At 40.0% G+C, this 17565-nt stretch overlaps 1 protein-coding gene across 1 annotated transcript in view; it reads left to right on the top strand.

The window, feature by feature from the left end:
- Positions 1-3501: 3501 nt before the first annotated feature.
- Positions 3502-17565, top strand: part of LOC148089993 (NACHT, LRR and PYD domains-containing protein 3-like) — a 187757-nt gene continuing 173693 nt past the window's right edge. Inside the window, exons 1-7 of the mRNA XM_087790158.1 lie at positions 3502-3572; positions 6251-6364; positions 6638-6710; positions 7043-7262; positions 7392-9150; positions 9621-9797; positions 11784-11960. Of these exons, the coding sequence (XP_087646284.1) occupies positions 3502-3572; positions 6251-6364; positions 6638-6710; positions 7043-7262; positions 7392-9150; positions 9621-9797; positions 11784-11960 (2591 nt within the window). The remainder of the gene's footprint in view (positions 3573-6250; positions 6365-6637; positions 6711-7042; positions 7263-7391; positions 9151-9620; positions 9798-11783; positions 11961-17565) is intronic.

The raw sequence follows: 17565 nt of genomic DNA, 5'->3' as shown, positions 1-17565 counted from the left end.
GATGCAGAGGGAAGGCTATTTCAAGAAAGGTGTGAAGGTGATACATGTTTCTGCTTCAAGGAGAAAGGCCTGTATGTTTCTTTTTGCAGTGTCTGTTGTCAAAGAGTACAATCTACGCCGGCATTTTGACACCAAACACGGAGCTAAGTATGACACAGTTACCCATCAAGAAAAACAACAAATTGCCGAAAAATTAAAAGGCAAACTTCAAGCGCAGCAGAATGTGTTTACGAAAGCCACAGCTAAAAATAATGTTATTTTCAGAACATGACCAATGGATGGTGGAGAGGATCCACTTGGTGTGTTCAGGCATCTACTCATCAACAAGAATTGACAATTCTGTTGATGATTCTAATTGCCAATATGGGGAACCTAAAAACTTGACCAATAACTGGTTGTGTGACGACACATGTGCATCAACAGGAAAAGTTGCTTGTCAGACTTATTTCAGTTGCAACTTGTTAGTCTTGGGCTGTAAGTTTTTACTTATTTTTATGTGTAGCAATATATTTAGTACCACATGCAAGGCTGTGTGCAGCCATTATTATTTTATTGTAAGATGCTACATCACACATGTTGTTAGCAGCTCACAATTGTTGGTTTTACAGTAGTTATGCCTCTCAAGTAATACATTCAAAGTCATTTAACATTAAGGAGTAGTTACATGTATTTTACATTAGCTTACATTTAGTTACATTTATAAGTTACATCTGGCCCTTTGAGGGCAGCCATGATGATGATGTGGCCCCTGGTGAAAACCAGTTTGACACCCCTGCTCTAGAGGTTCTAGTTTCATGTCATGGACAAGAAAACACTCAGTGGAGCAGAACTTGCTCAGAACTATCAAAATGACCTTGAAAACCTAACAGATACTTAACTTAAACAATCCTAGATGTTAAAACAGCTGACACAGTCCCAGAGTAAACAAACAAGCCACAGAAAACAATCTCAGTCGGAGTTGAAACTTTACAACAAGGACTAACTTTAGCTCACAATTGAAACAAGTAACAATTACTCTTATCAGCCAAGACTAATACTTATAACAACTATAAAACCAACTAGATTTTAAAAACTAGTAGTTAAAAATTCTTCTACCATACAGTATAATTATTCCAACACAGAAAAAATATTTTTAAATATAAACTCATCAACTCTGTCCAACAATGAGCTGTTCAATAATGGAACTGGTTTTACTTTAATGTTTGAATTCATTTTCATCTTTAACAGTTAGTTTAACCTTAGCTGCGTCATTATTACTTATCAGATGTGTAGTTCTTGTAGCCTAAAACACTTCCCTGTATCAGTCACTTATGCTCACTTCATTCATGTCAGGTACTGACCACTGCACAATTCTAAAAGCAACTATGTTCATGATGGCTTTGTTCCTTTTCAATTTTTTATTATTTTTATTTCAGTTTCTTGTCTTGTCACTGATGTTGAGGAACAAAGGAAAACATAAGGATTTCCTTTTATATGTTTTATTATATCTGTTTTACAAGCTGAATCTTTTTATTCAGTTTTATTCACAATATCTTGCCATGTGACCTGGTTTGTGGCAAATAAAACAGTTTCAATATCTATTGTTCTTCCCTATTTGGGAATTTCTTACGCGAGGAGTTGTCCATAAATCCTCGACAGCCTCTACTTCAGCAGAAGACACATTGTTTTTTGTCTAATTCTCAGTAAATCTTTATTCCATTTTTCAACATTTAATTATTCCTGGTTTATGGAATTCCATCAATTCAACATCCTTCTCTAAATATGCACCATTGCTATTTTTTGATTCCCATTTTGGACGTTACTTTCATTTTTTTAAAAGCGTTTATCTTTTTACCTACAGTTACTTTTTATTGGTGTAGGATTTTTCCAGCTATAATCTTATTCAGTGTAATTATTATCTTTAAAGTAATTTATTGTGTTCAGTTTGTATCAGTTTGGTCTCTTTAATAGGAATATTTATTTTCAATAACAATATTTTAAGGCCTAGTTCTCCTCCCGTCGGTCAGAGATGGTCGAGACGTGAGGTTGGTCGTGGCCTGCATGTGGCGCCGTAGAGTCTCACAAACATTTCAACAGCCAGAGCATGTCCAGCTTTGCCTTTTCTCGTACCTTTTTGATTCTTTTAGCTTTTCCCCATTTCTTCTCATTTTCATGAGTCAACATTCTGTGCTTATTTTGTTGCACTTTTCGATACAATAACAATCACCGTTTCTTATCCCAGCAGCCTTTGATCCAAGAAGGCTCTTAAGAGATGGAAACGTCCACAGACGCTTCTCAGCACAGCGGCTGTAAGTTAGGAAAGTAGAAGAAGAAAAATGCAACATTCCCAGACGCTGTAAGTTTGATATGAAGTATATATAAAAGAAGAAAGTAACATTCACAGATGTTATACGTTTTATTTCAAGAGAATTTATTTCATCAACATCTGCGTTCTAGTCCAGGGCTTCACCCAAAGAAGGACAAGATCGTAGGTTTTTTCCTTCGCTCAGCAGGCTGCACCCAGAATTCCACTTTGAACAGAAGATTAATTTCAACTTCATAGATTATTATTAATTCAAGAATTTTTTAGCAACAATAAAATCAGGATGACGTCTTTTTTTTTTCCAAATATGTTATTGTGACATATTCAACAGTGTATACATTTTCACACATGTAATAAACTTTTTTGTTTTTTTAACAGACAAGGAAAATTCAGAAAGACAGATTTTCGTTTCTTTTTCCCCCAATCAAAAAATTAAAATAGAAATAAAAAATGAAAATAATAAATATAAATAAATAAAGTAAAGTAAAGTAATACATTAGAACACACAGAGCACACAGTAACACACAGAAAAAAAAACAAAAAAACAAAAAAAACACAGATAACAAATCAAAGGTAGTTTCTTCACTTTTGAAATGCAGTGTATACCTCAAAAAGGTTTGAGCATTTGAATTGAATATGAATTGAATATGAATACCCGTGTGCCCCCCTCCCTCCCCACCCCTCCCCGGCTCATCTCACAGCACCGATGGAATGACACATAAAAATATAAATATAGTTTCTTCTCAGTCAGGCAGTGCCTGAAGTTCAGTAAAATATTCGATGAAAGGTTTCCACTTGACATAGAATAACTCTGTAGTGCCTCTTAATGTGTATTTGATTTTTTCCAATTTAAGATAATACATTGTTTCTCTCAGCCATTTTGGTATTGGTGGAGCATCAGATGATTTCCAGCTCTGGAGGATGCAGCGTCTGGCAAGCAGTGAAGTAAATGCAACCATTTCTCTCTGTGCGGTGCTCAGTCCACTGGTGATGTTAGGTGAACCAAAGAGAGCAATATATGGACAGAGTTTCAACTGCACGCCAAGCACTGTGCTCATGATTGAAAAATATCTGGACCAAAAAATCTGAATTTTTGGGCATAAGAAAAACATGTGTGAGAGGTTGCATGGAGAGCTCTGACATCTGTCACATACATCCGAAATGGTGTCGTAGATCCTCGACAGTTTGGACTTTGAGTAATGAACTCTGAACAGAACTTTGAATTGGATCAGTCCAAGTCGAGCACACGAGACAGAGGACCCAACCATACGTAATGCCCTCCCAGTAATCCTCAGTGATGCGCATCCCCAGCTCCTCCTCCCATCGCTCCCTCGTTCCAGTATCCTCTGTGCTGATTGACAGGATAGAGGCATATCATTTAGAGATTGACCCCCTCTGCTGGTGGTTGATTGTAAGAAACTCTTCCCAGGGTTGATTGGGAGGCAGTGATGGAAAGTATGAAAAAGTTTTGGAAACAAAACTTCGGATCTGCAAATATCTGAAGAAGTGTGAAGCCGGTAGCTCATAAAGTGTAGAAAGCTCATTAAAATCGGCAAAAATGTCATTTATGTACAAATCTTTTATATGTTTAAAACCTCTATCCTGCCAAGCAGCGAATGAAGAGTCCAACACAGAAGGAGGAAACGCATGGTTAAGGCTCACAGGTGTAAGAGGAGAAACCTCTCTAAACTTAAAGTGACGCCTGAATTGAAGCCAAATTTTAATTGTGTTGTGAACAACTGGATTATTTGTAAATTCTGAAAGTTTTAAGGGAAGTGAAGAATACAACAGAGCTGTCATAGAGGTTCTCCGACAAGACGCCAGCTCCATATCACACCAAGAAATTTTGACGACGCCACATAGAAGCCAATTTTTCGAATGTGAGAGGCCCAGTAGTAAGCTTGAAAATTTGGTAGAGATAGACTGCCATCAAATTTGCAATTTTGAAGAATTGCCTTTTTGATCCTCGGTGTTTTTCCAGACCATAAAAAAGAAGTTATTATCTTATCAATAGTGTTAAAGAAGTACTTGGGCAGAAAGCATGGCAGAGTTTGAAAAAAATACAAGAATTTAGGAAGAATATTCATTTTGACCACATTGATTCTACCAATTAATGAAAGGGGAAGACTGGACCACCTACGGATGTCAGATTTCATCTCTGAGATTAAAGGGGTAAAATTTGCTGAAACTAGTTTAGATATAGTTGAAGTAACATTGACCCCCAAGTACTTGAAGCCAGTCGGATTAAATTTAAACGGGAAGTTGGGCAATTGCATTTGTTGTGCTGAGTTATTAATAGGGAAACAAACACTTTTATCGAGATTTAATTTGTAACCTGAAAATTTACCAAATTTGTCCAGAATATTCAAAATCACAGGTACACCAACAGCAGGGTTTTCAACATAGAGAAGCAAGTCGTCAGCATAAAGAGAGAGTTTGTGTTCCTTTCCATTGCGTATGATACCTTTAAACCCTCCTTCAGACCTCAGTGCAATAGATAGCGGCTCGATTGATAGAGCGAAAAGGGACGGAGAGAGTGGGCAACCTTGGCGAGTTCCACGTTCTAGACCAAAATTATTAGACTTGATATAATTTGTGATTACACTGGCAAGAGGCGAAGAATACAAAAGACGTATCCAGGAAATGAATACGTCCCCAAATTTGAATTTTTCTAAAACGGAAAAAAGGTATTTCCACTCTACTCTATCGAAGGCCTTCTCGGCATCCAACGATATTGCAATCTCTGGTTGAGCCTCAGTCTGATCAGAGTAAATGATATTAAATAAAGTGCGGGTATTGAAGAATACCTGACGTCCTTTTATGAAGCCATTTTGCTCTTCGGATATTATGGTAGGCATGACTTTCTCTAATCTAGTAGCGAGGATCTTTGCTAATACTTTGACATCAGAATTGAGTAGAGAGAGCGCTCTGTAAGAGCCGCACAAGCTCGGGTCTCTGTCTTTCTTGGGTAGTATTACAATCTGTGCCTGGGTAAACGTTGGAGGCAACGTGCCAAGCTCAAGTGATTCATTGAACACAGATAGTAATAGTAGGGCTAATTTTAATTGAAATGTTTTAAAAAACTCAATAGGGAAACCATCAGGTCCAGGGGCTTTGTTTGATTGCATATTTCTAATTGATTGTATGATTTCTTCTAGGGTCAAGGCTGCATCTAGTTTTTCCCTTTGAGTTTCTTCAATTAGTGGGAAGCACAATTTGTCCAGGAAGTCTCTCATTACATGATCATCCTCCGGAAAATTTGAACTATATAAATCCGAATAGAAGGTTTTGAAAATATTGTTAATGTCAATGGGGTCGTCTGTCAATGAGTTATTTTTGTTTCTTATTTCGATGATATGACGAGAGGTTGATGAGCCAATAATCTGGATGGTTTTTCCCCATGTTCGTAATAAGTGCCGCGACTACGGAGAAGTAAGCGTTCTGCATCTTTAGTAGATATCAGATCGAACTCTGCCTGCAAGTCGAGCCTCCGTTTGAGCAACTCTGGAGTTGGATTTTCAGAATATTTTTCATCCAGATTACTTATGTCAGCATCAATTTGTGAGAGTCTAGCATTTAATTTTTTTTTGTATGGGACGAATAAGAAATTATTTGGCCTCTGAGGTAACACTTTAATGTCTCCCATAGTAAACTATGAGAGGCGCAGTCTTTACGATTTATGTCCAAAAAGTCATCTATTGATTTATAAATAAATTTACAGAAGTCCAGATCTGCCAGTAGAAGTGAATCAAACCTCCAGGGTGGTCGATTGTGCCTGTGAGTGGACAGATTTATATCAAAGATCACTGGAGCGTGATCAGAGATAACAATACTTAAGTAATCCGAATTGGATACAATTACAGAGGTGAGAGACAACAGGAGCAACATGACATCTACTGGTCAGATGGTGAACGACAGAAGTGTTGATCAGAGTTGTGTCTCTTTCAGGATCTACCAGGAGAAACAAGAATCGTCTGAACTCAACTGTGAGTCTCTAAAGAGTGAAGCATCAATGGGACATCGTATTGATTTCAAAGGTGGACAAGAGTCTTCAGGAGACAGGTGAGGTTTTCTTCTCTCTTTTCTCCACTGATACCAACTGCTCATGAACTGTTAGTCAAAAGTGCTGCAGACAGTTGTGAAAGAAATTCAACATCCAAGAGAAGAAGCAACAAACTGAAGCCATGAAAACTAAACCATGACTGAAGTAAAAAACGTGTGTTCCTTCTGGTGTTCCATCAATGTGGAAGATTCCAACTGAGAGTCTGAGTCTTGCTCAGATCATTGGTGACCTTGTTGAAGTAGAACTTTTTGACTACCTGATGTTCTTCACAGAGAGGATCAGCAGGTCTCAGATGTTCTCCAGTCTGTCCAGCAGCATCCGACAGATGTGGAGTCCACGATTCAGGTACGTTCTTCAGCCTCACCTGCGAACTACAGCAGCTTCTTTTGCTGCTTCATGAAGCTCTGAGTACTGGACACCTGCATCTGTCAGCCTCACACTTGAGCTGTTCCTACATCAACCAGAAGGTCTGGTGTGGCTGAGACTCTTGTTTGGTTCTGGAGAGAAGATGAGATTTAAACGTGACTCAGACTCTCAAAGAAGGAACTTTTCCTTCCATGACGTCAGTAAGAGACGAAATATCACGTCCTGCTCTTGAAGAAAGTTTTGCTCAACAGGTCCAGGTTAGACTTGGACTTAGACCTGCCTCTAGTCACATGTGTCTGTGTGTGTTTCAGCTGCTGGAGGAGAAGGTCGTGACCCTGGTGAAGGAGGAACTGAAGAGAGTGAAGAAGTTTCTCAGACCAGGTGAGCAGAAACACCTGGATGATGAGGAAGAGGAGGCGTTGAAGTGTGAAGAGGAGCAGATGAGGAGCAGCAGAGAAGCTTTCCTGACGATCATCCTGAACATCCTGAGGAGCATGAAGCAGGAGGAGCTTGCTGGTCTTCTGTGGGGAAGTAAGAGGATTTGACCCTTCAACCTGTTGAATATGACGTCTTGAAGTAAATTTGTGATGGAAGTTCCTGCAGCTGATGAGAAGATTGACCTTCTAGAATCTTGAGCTTCATGTGACTTCTCTTCTTCAGGAAGTCGTGCTGGAAAGCGTCAAAGACGACTGAAGAGGAGCCTGAAGAAGAAGTTCCACAGTGTGTCTGAAGGAGTCGCTAGAGCAGGAAACTCTGCTCCTCTGAATGATATCTACACGGAGCTCTACATCACTGAGGGGGGCACAGATCAGGTCAACCAGGAGCACGAGGTCCGACAGATCGAAGCAGCCACCAGGAACCAGACCAGACCAGAAACCACAATCAGGCAAGAAGACCTCTTTAAAGTCTCACCTGAGAGAAACCGACCAATCAGGAGCCTGCTGACAAAGGGCGTGGCTGGCATTGGGAAGACCCTCCTGACACAGAAGGTCACTCTGGACTGGGCTGAAGACAAAGCCCACCAGAACTTCCACCTCATTTTTCCTTTCACCTTCAGAGAGCTGAACCTGCTGAAAGAGAAGAAGTTGAGTTTGATGGAACTTGTTCATCTTTTTTTTCCTGAAACCAAAGATCTCAGCAGTTTTGAAGGAGACCAGGTTCTGTTCATCTTTGACGGTCTTGACGAGTGTCGACTCCCTCTGGACTTCCTCAACAGTCAGGTCCTGATAGAAGCTACTGAGTCCACCTCAGTAGACGTCCTCCTGACAAACCTCATCAGAGGGAATCTTCTTCCCTCAGCTCGTCTCTGGATGTCCACACGACCTGCAGCAGCCAATCAGATCCCTCCTGAGTGTGTGGACATGGTGACAGAGGTCAGAGGGTTCAATGACCTCCAGAAGGAGGAGTACTTCAAGAAGAGGTCCAGTGATGAGGAGCAGACCAGCACCATCATCTCTCACATCAAGACCTCCCGAAGCATCCACATCATGTGTCACATCCCGATCTTCTGCTGGATCGCTGCCACAGTTCTGGAGGACATGTTGAAGAGCGGAGAGACAGGACAGCTGCCCAACACCCTGACTGAGATGTTCATCTACTTCCTGGTGGTTCTGTCCAAAGTCAAGAAGCAGAAGTACCATGGAGCAGCATGGACAGACATAGTTTGGGATCCCGAGAGCATGAAGATGATGAAGTCTCTGGGAAAAATGGCTTTTGAGCACCTGAAGAAAGGAAACTTGATCTTCTACGAATCAGACCTGACAGAGTGTGACATCAACATCACAGCTGCTTCACTTCACTCAGGAGTGGTCACTCAGATCTTCAGAGAGGAGAAAGGACTGTACCAGAACCCGATGTTCTGCTTCATCCACCTGAGTCTTCAGGAGTTTCTGGCTGCTCTTCATGTTCACCAGATGTTCTTCAACTCTGAAGTCAACCTGCAGTCAAGAATCGTTGACATAGAAAAGTTCTACCAGAAAGAAATCAATGATGCTTTAGAAAGTCCAAATGGACATCTGGACTTGTTCCTGCGCTTCCTTCTGGGTCTTTCTCTGCAGACCAGCCAGAGTCTCCTTCCAGGTTTGTTGAAACAAACAGGAAGAAGCTCTTGGACCAATCAGGACACAGCAAAGCTCATCAAGAAGAAGATCAGTGAGAATGTGTCTCCAGAGAGAATCATCAACATGTTCCACTGTCTGAATGAAGTGAAGGACACTTCTCTGGTGGAGGAGGTCCAACAGCAGCTGAGATCAGGACGTCTCCTCACAGATCAACTGTCTCCTGCTCAATGGTCCAGCCTGGCCTTCATCTTACTGTCCTCAGAGGAACATCTGAAAGTGTTTGACATGAAGAAATACTCTACCTCAGAGGATGTTCTTGAGAGGCTTCTGCCGGTGGTTCAAGCTTCAAATGAAGTTCTGTAAGTGGATCATTGAAACATCTCTGACATGAACCATGAATGTTTGATTTCCTTCTTCATTTCATTCAGGCTGAGAAACTCCAACTTCCTTTCTCTCTTCATGGTTTTTCTTTCACCTTGTTTTGTAAATCCATCATTTTCTAAAGTCACTTTTGAAACAACATCAACTTTTCATTTGAATCTCATGAGCAAACACTTGAACATGTTTCGTGGAAACAAGTTTATTTTTACTCTGGAAAAGAATTAAACACAACAATTGAGAGAAAACACACAAAAACACTGAGATAAGTAAGTGAATAGAAAAAGAATCAATGATGTGTTATTATGATCAATATACATGTAACAACCTTTTATTTTCATTTGTCATTGTTGTTTGTTTTGTGACTTATTTTTCCTTATGTTATCTTGTGTTTGTTTCTCATATAAACACAAATCAATCCTCTTGTTGACGACACTCGTCTCTTTCACAGGCTGAGAGACTGTGGACTGAGAAAGAGAAGTTGTTCACTTCTGTCCTCAGTCCTCAGCTCTCCGTCCTCTAGTCTGACTCAACTGGACCTGAGTCACAACTGGAACCTGCAGGATCCAGGAGTGGAGCTGCTGTCTGCTGGACTGAAGAGTCCACACTGTCACCTGGAGACTCTCAGGTCAGAACATCATGTCTTCAGCTTCAGAACATGTGAAAGTCAGAGGTGAGACTCCAGAGAGTCAAAGTTGAGTCTTCAGTGAGTTCTTCAATGAAGCAGATGATTCTAAGTGACCTCAGTCTTCAGCAGGTTCTACTTGAACTTGATTTGTTCTTCTGCTGGGTCGTGCTGTTCAGTATGTTGACACATATTTACTGATCTCAGATCCATTCAAAGACATTTGAGAGACTCTTGTGATGTCATCACTCGTTCTGTTGCTAGATTTCAATGCAGGGTAATGTTCATGGTGATGTGAGCATGTGTGATGAACACATCAGCAACTGAATGAAAAGTCAAACATGTTCTTCTTCACAATATTCAACAGTGTCGTCTCACGTCCTGCTCATATCTTTCATTTCAACTCATCCCTGTGTCACCAACTCACTCCTTCTTTCTCTCTTCATGGTTTTTCTTTCACCTCGTTTTGTAAATCCATCATTTTTAAAGTCACTTTTGAAACAACATCAACTTTTCATTTGAATTTCATGAGCAAACACTTGAACATGTGTCGTGAACACAAACACACAAACACACAAACACACAAACACACAAACACACAAACACACAAACACACAAACAGTGAACAACTGTATGTTTCTCCCTCAGGCACAGACAGGGTTTATTTTAGGCTTGACCCCGAAATCCAGCGTGAAAACTGAACATAAATGATGAAGAAAATGAAAAGTTAACACAGTGTTAATAGAAGAAAATAACATTCAAACAAAACAACACCTCGTTTGCTGCAAAGAGAGAAAAGTCTTGTTTAATGTTTCTTCAAGTCCTTGAGTTTATGCAAATGAATGTCTCTTGAGCTTCTTCTTAGACGTTTGAACTCTTGTGAGAAAAACAGACAGGAAGTGGACTTTCAAAATAAAACTAACAACGTTTCACAAGAAAATAAATAACATGAACACATGAACTTAAATCCACTGCAAACTTCACAACATGGAAGATTGTTTGAAATATCATGAAAGTAAGAACGTCATTTGTATTTATAGGTGACAGTAAATCCTGGTTTGACCCTCCTAGGCCTCCATATTCAAACCTGGAACTACAGAGAAAACATTTGAAAGCTGGAGATTTAAAGGAACGACACATGTTTGAACAATGTTGGAGGAAAACTTTGAAGACTTTGATAAATGTGAAAAAATATCATTAGAAAATAAGAAAATGTCAAAACATCTTCAATTGAAACATGTTTATGAATCATGAATAAAAAGTGTCACCAGATGGAAACAAACTGATCCATATATTGATTGATGTCCAGAAACAACTTCACAAAATAGTCTCCAAACTTGACACATGTTTCAAAAGTTGAAACTAATTCAGTTCATGTGAAGCAAACATGGAGAAGAAATGAAGGTGAATGTGACGGAGGATGATTGACACTCCATCTGTGTCACAACATAGATCCACTGGATCCAAAGATGGAGAGAATTCACCTTGAATTTTCTAACTGTAAACATTCAAATGAAGACAACAATGTTGAGAGAGTGCAGGAGTGTGAGTGACAAACACACACACATTGTTTGAGCTTGTATTACCTGCAACACCTTCACACTCACACCTGACACGGTTATGAATAATAACTTTGTAAACCTGTTCATATTGAATTGAATGTTAAAAAACAAATAGAATAAATTGACTGAAGTGAATCTTCACGATTGAATCAGTGTCTTGATTACATTGAAGATATTTTTACTCTGGAAAAGAATTAAACACAACAATTGAGAGAAAACACACAAAAACACTGAGATAAGTAAGTGAATAGAAAAAGAATCAAAGATGTGTTATTATGATCAATATACATGTAACAACCTTTTATTTTCATTTGTCATTGTTGTTTGTTTTGTGACCTATTTTTATTTTTCCTTATGTTATCTTGTGTTTGTTTCTCATATAAACACAAATCAATCCTCTTGTTGACGACACTCGTCTCTTTCACAGGCTGATCTACTGTCGACTGACAGAGAGAAGTTGTTCACTTCTGTCCTCAGTCCTCAGCTCTCCGTCCTCTAGTCTGACTCAACTGGACCTGAGTTACAACTGGAACCTGCAGGATCCAGGAGTGGAGCTGCTGTCTGCTGGACTGAAGAGTCCACACTGTCACCTGGAGACTCTCAGGTCAGAACATCATTTCAAACAAACACAAACACACACATGGATGTAAACAGTGAATGGATTCTTGTTTCTTCATGAAACCTTTTTCACTCTGAGAGGATTTGAATGACTTTTCCTCGACTCATGAACTTGGTTCTAGAAGTGATGATATTTCATGAACACAACAGGAAGGTGAAGAATATTTCAAGTCATCTTGACATATTTATCAACACAGTCTGGAGACTAAACTCTAGTATTTCTATCATGACTCGACAGTAAAAGACGTTCAAATCATTGAATGTTGAAGAAAACCATCAACAATTAGAACAAACTCTCTTCTCTGGTTCTTGAAGCTTCCATGAGACGCAGGTTGATCTTTACAAACACACAACACAAGTCACACAACACAAGTCACACCACAAAAGTCATACAACAAAAGTCACACAACACAAGTCACACCACAAAAGGCACACAACAAAAGTCACACAACAAAAGTCACACCACAAAAGTCACACAACAAAAGTCACACTACAAAAGTCACACAACAAAAGTCATACAACAAAAGTCACACAACACGACTCACACAACACAAATCAAACAACACAAGTCACACTACTTAAGTTACACAACACGAGTCACACAACACGAGTTACACAACACAAGTCACACAACACAAGTCACACAACACAAGTCACACAACACGAGTCACACAACACAAGTCACACAACACAAGTCACACAACACAAGTCACACAACACAAGTTACACAACAAAAGTCACACAACACAAGTTACACAACACAAGTCACACAACACAAGTCACACAACACGAGTCACACAACACAAGTCACACGACACAAGTCACACAACACAAGTCACACAACACGAGTCACACAACACGAGTCACACAACACAAGTTACACAACACGAATCACACAACATGAGTCACTCAAAACAAGTCACACAACACAAGTCACACAACACGAGTCACACAACACAAGTTACACAACACGAGTCACACAACACGAGTTACACAACACAAGTCACACAACACAAGTCACACAACACAAGTTACACAACAAAAGTCACACAACACAAGTTACACAACACAAGTCACACAACACAAGTCACACAACACGAGTCACACAACACAAGTCACACGACACAAGTCACACAACACAAGTCACACAACACGAGTCACACAACACGAGTCACACAACACAAGTTACACAACACGAATCACACAACATGAGTCACTCAAAACAAGTCACACAACACAAGTCACACAACACAAGTCACACAACAAAAGTCACAACTCAAGTAACACAACGCAACACACATGACACAAGTCACACCACAAAAGGCACACAACAAAAGTCATCCAACAAAAGTCACACCACAAAAGTCACACAACAAAAGTCACACAACAAAATTCACACAACAAAAGTCATACAACAAAAGTCACACAACAAAAGTCACACTACAAAAGTCACACAACAAAAGTCATACAACAAAAGTCACACATGTCAAACAACAAGACTCACACAACACAAATCAAACAACACAAGTCACACGACACAAGTCACACAAGACAAATCACACAAGTCACACTACACAAGTCACACAACACAAGTCACACGACTCAAGTCACACAAGACAAATCACACAAGTCACACTACACAAGTCACACAACACAAGTCACACGACTCAAGTCACACGTCACAAGTCACACAACACAAGTCACACAACAAAAGTCACACTACACAAGTCACACAACACAAGTCACAACACAAGTCACACAACACAACTCACATGACACGAGTCAAACAACACAAATCACACAACACAACTCAGACAACACAAGTGACACTACATGAGTCATACAACATGAGTCACATGACACAAATCACACAACACAACTCAGACAACATAAGTCACAACACAAGTCACACAACACAACTCAGACAACACAAGTCACAACTCAAGTCACACAACACAACTCACATGACACACGTCACACCACAAAAGTCACACAACAAAAGTCATACAACAAAAGTCACACCACAAAAGTCACACAACAAAAGTCATACAACAAAAGTCACACAACAAAAGTCACACAACAAAAGTCATACAACAAAACTCACACAACAAAACTCACACCACAAAAGTCATATAACACAACTAACACAATAAGGGTCACAGAACACAGGTCAAACAACATGAGTCACACAAGTCACACAACACGACTCACACAACACTAATCAAACAACACGAGTCACACAACACTAGTCACACGACACAAGTCACACGACACAAGTTACACAACACAAGTCACACAAGACAAATCACACAAGTCACGCTACACAAGTCACACAACACAAGTCACACGACACAAGTTACACAACACAAGTCACACAACACAAGTCACACTACACAAGTCACACAACACAAGTCACAACACAAGTCACACAACACAACTCACATGACACGAGTCAAACAACACAAATCACACAACACAACTCAGACAACACAAGTCACACTACATGAGTCACACAACATGAGTCACATGACACAAATCACACAACACAACTCAGACAACACAAGTCACAACACAAGTCACACAACACAACTCAGACAACACAAGTCACAACTCAAGTCACACAACACAACTCACATGACACACGTCACACCACAAAAGTCACACAACAAAAGTCATACAACAAAAGTCACACCACAAAAGTCACACAACAAAAGTCATACAACAAAAGTCACACAACAAAAGTCATACAACAAAACTCACACAACAAAAGTCACACCACAAAAGTCATATAACACAACTAACACAATAAGGGTCACAGAACACAGGTCAAACAACATGAGTCACACAAGTCACACAACACGACTCACACAACACTAATCAAACAACACGAGTCACACAACACTAGTCACACGACACAAGTCACACGACACAAGTTACACAACACAAGTCACACAAGACAAATCACACAAGTCACGCTACACAAGTCACACAACACAAGTCACACGACACAAGTTACACAACACAAGTCACACAACACAAGTCACACTACACAAGTCACACAACACAAGTCACAACACAAGTCACACAACACAACTCACATGACACGAGTCACACAACACAACTCAGACAACACAACACAACTCACACTACATGAGTCACACAACACAAGTCACACTACACAACTCACATGAGACAAGTCACACAACACAACTCAGACAACACAAGTCACAACTCAAGTCACACAACACAACTCACATGACACGAGTCACACAACACAACTCAGACAACACAACACAACTCACACTACATGAGTCACACAACACAAGTCACACAACACAACTCACATGAGACAAGTCACACAACACAACTCAGACAACACAAGTCACAACTCAAGTCACACAACACAACTCACATGACACAAGTCACAAATCACACAACACAACTCAGACAACACAAGTCACACAACGCAAGTTACATAACACAACTAAAAAAACACGACTCACACAACACAAGTCACACAACACAAGTCACACAACTCAAGTCACACAACTTAAGTTGCACCACACGAGTCACAAAACACAAGTCTAATGACACAAGTCACACAACTAATACAAGTCACACAACACAAGTCACACGACACAAGTCACACAACACAAGTCACACAACACAAGTCACACAACAAAAGTCACACCACAAGTAACATGACATGAGTCACCCGAAATGAGTCACACAACACAAGTCACACAACACAACTCACACAACAAAAGTCACACCACAAAAGTCACACAACAAAAGTCACACCACAAAAGACACACAACAAAAGTCACACAACAAAAGTCACACGACATGACTCACACAACACAAGTCACACAACACAACTAACACAAGTCACACAATACAAGTCACAGAACACAACTAACACAACAAGAGTCACAGAACACAAGTCACACAACCTGACTCACACAACACAACTCAAACAACACAAGTCACACAACTTAAGTTGCACAACACGAGTCACACAACACAAGTAACACGACACAAGTCACAACTCAAGTCACACAACACAACACACATGACACAAGTCACACCACAAAAGGCACACAACAAAAGTCATCCAACAAAAGTCACACCACAAAAGTCACACAACAAAAGTCACACAACAAAAGTCATACAACAAAAGTCACACTACAAAAGTCACACAACAAAAGTCATACAACAAAAGTCACACAAGTCACACAACAAGACTCACACAACACAAATCAAACAACACAAGTCACACGACACAAGTCACACAAGACAAATCACACAAGTCACACTACACAAGTCACACAACACAAGTCACACGACTCAAGTCACACGTCACAAGTCACACAACACAAGTCACACAACAAAAGTCACACTACACAAGTCACACAACACAAGTCACAACACAAGTCACACAACACAACTCACATGACACGAGTCAAACAACACAAATCACACAACACAACTCAGACAACACAAGTCACACTACATGAGTCACACAACATGAGTCACATGACACAAATCACACAACACAACTCAGACAACACAAGTCACAACACAAGTCACACAACACAACTCAGACAACACAAGTCACAACTCAAGTCACACAACACAACTCACATGACACACGTCACACCACAAAAGTCACACAACAAAAGTCATACAACAAAAGTCACACCACAAAAGTCACACAACAAAAGTCATACAACAAAAGTCACACAACAAAAGTCATACAACAAAACTCACACAACAAAAGTCACACCACAAAAGTCATATAACACAACTAACACAATAAGGGTCACAGAACACAGGTCAAACAACATGAGTCACACAAGTCACACAACACGACTCACACAACACTAATCAAACAACACGAGTCACACAACACTAGTCACACGACACAAGTCACATGACACAAGTTACACAACACAAGTCACTCAAGACAAATCACACAAGTCACGCTACACAAGTCACACAACACAAGTCACACAACACAAGTCACACGACACAAGTTACACAACACAAGTCACACAACACAAGTCACACTACACAAGTCACACAACACAAGTCACAACACAAGTCACACAACACAACTCACATGACACGAGTCACACAACACAACTCAGACAACACAACACAACTCACACTACATGAGTCACACAACACAAGTCACACTACACAAGTCACACAACACAAGTCACACAACACAACTCACATGACACAAGTCACACAACACAACTCAGACAACACAAGTCACAACTCAAGTCACACAACACAACTCACATGACACAAGTCACAAATCACACAACACAACTCAGACAACACAAGTCACACAACGCAAGTTACATAACACAACTAAAAAAACACGACTCACACAACACAAGTCACACAACACAAGTCACACAACTCAAGTCACACAACTTAAGTTGCACCAAACGAGTCACAAAACACAAGTCTAATGACACAAGTCACACAACTAATACAAGTCACACAACACAAGTCACACGACACAAGTCACACAACACAAGTCACACAACACAAGTCACACAACAAAAGTCACACCACAA

Source organism: Callionymus lyra, chromosome 1 (genome assembly GCF_982586985.1).
Source record: "Callionymus lyra chromosome 1, fCalLyr1.hap1.1, whole genome shotgun sequence".
In the NCBI taxonomy this organism is placed as follows: Eukaryota; Metazoa; Chordata; class Actinopteri; order Syngnathiformes; family Callionymidae; genus Callionymus; species Callionymus lyra.
Note: the sequence above shows the minus strand (reverse complement) of the source record. Positions and strands in the feature narration are given on the sequence as shown.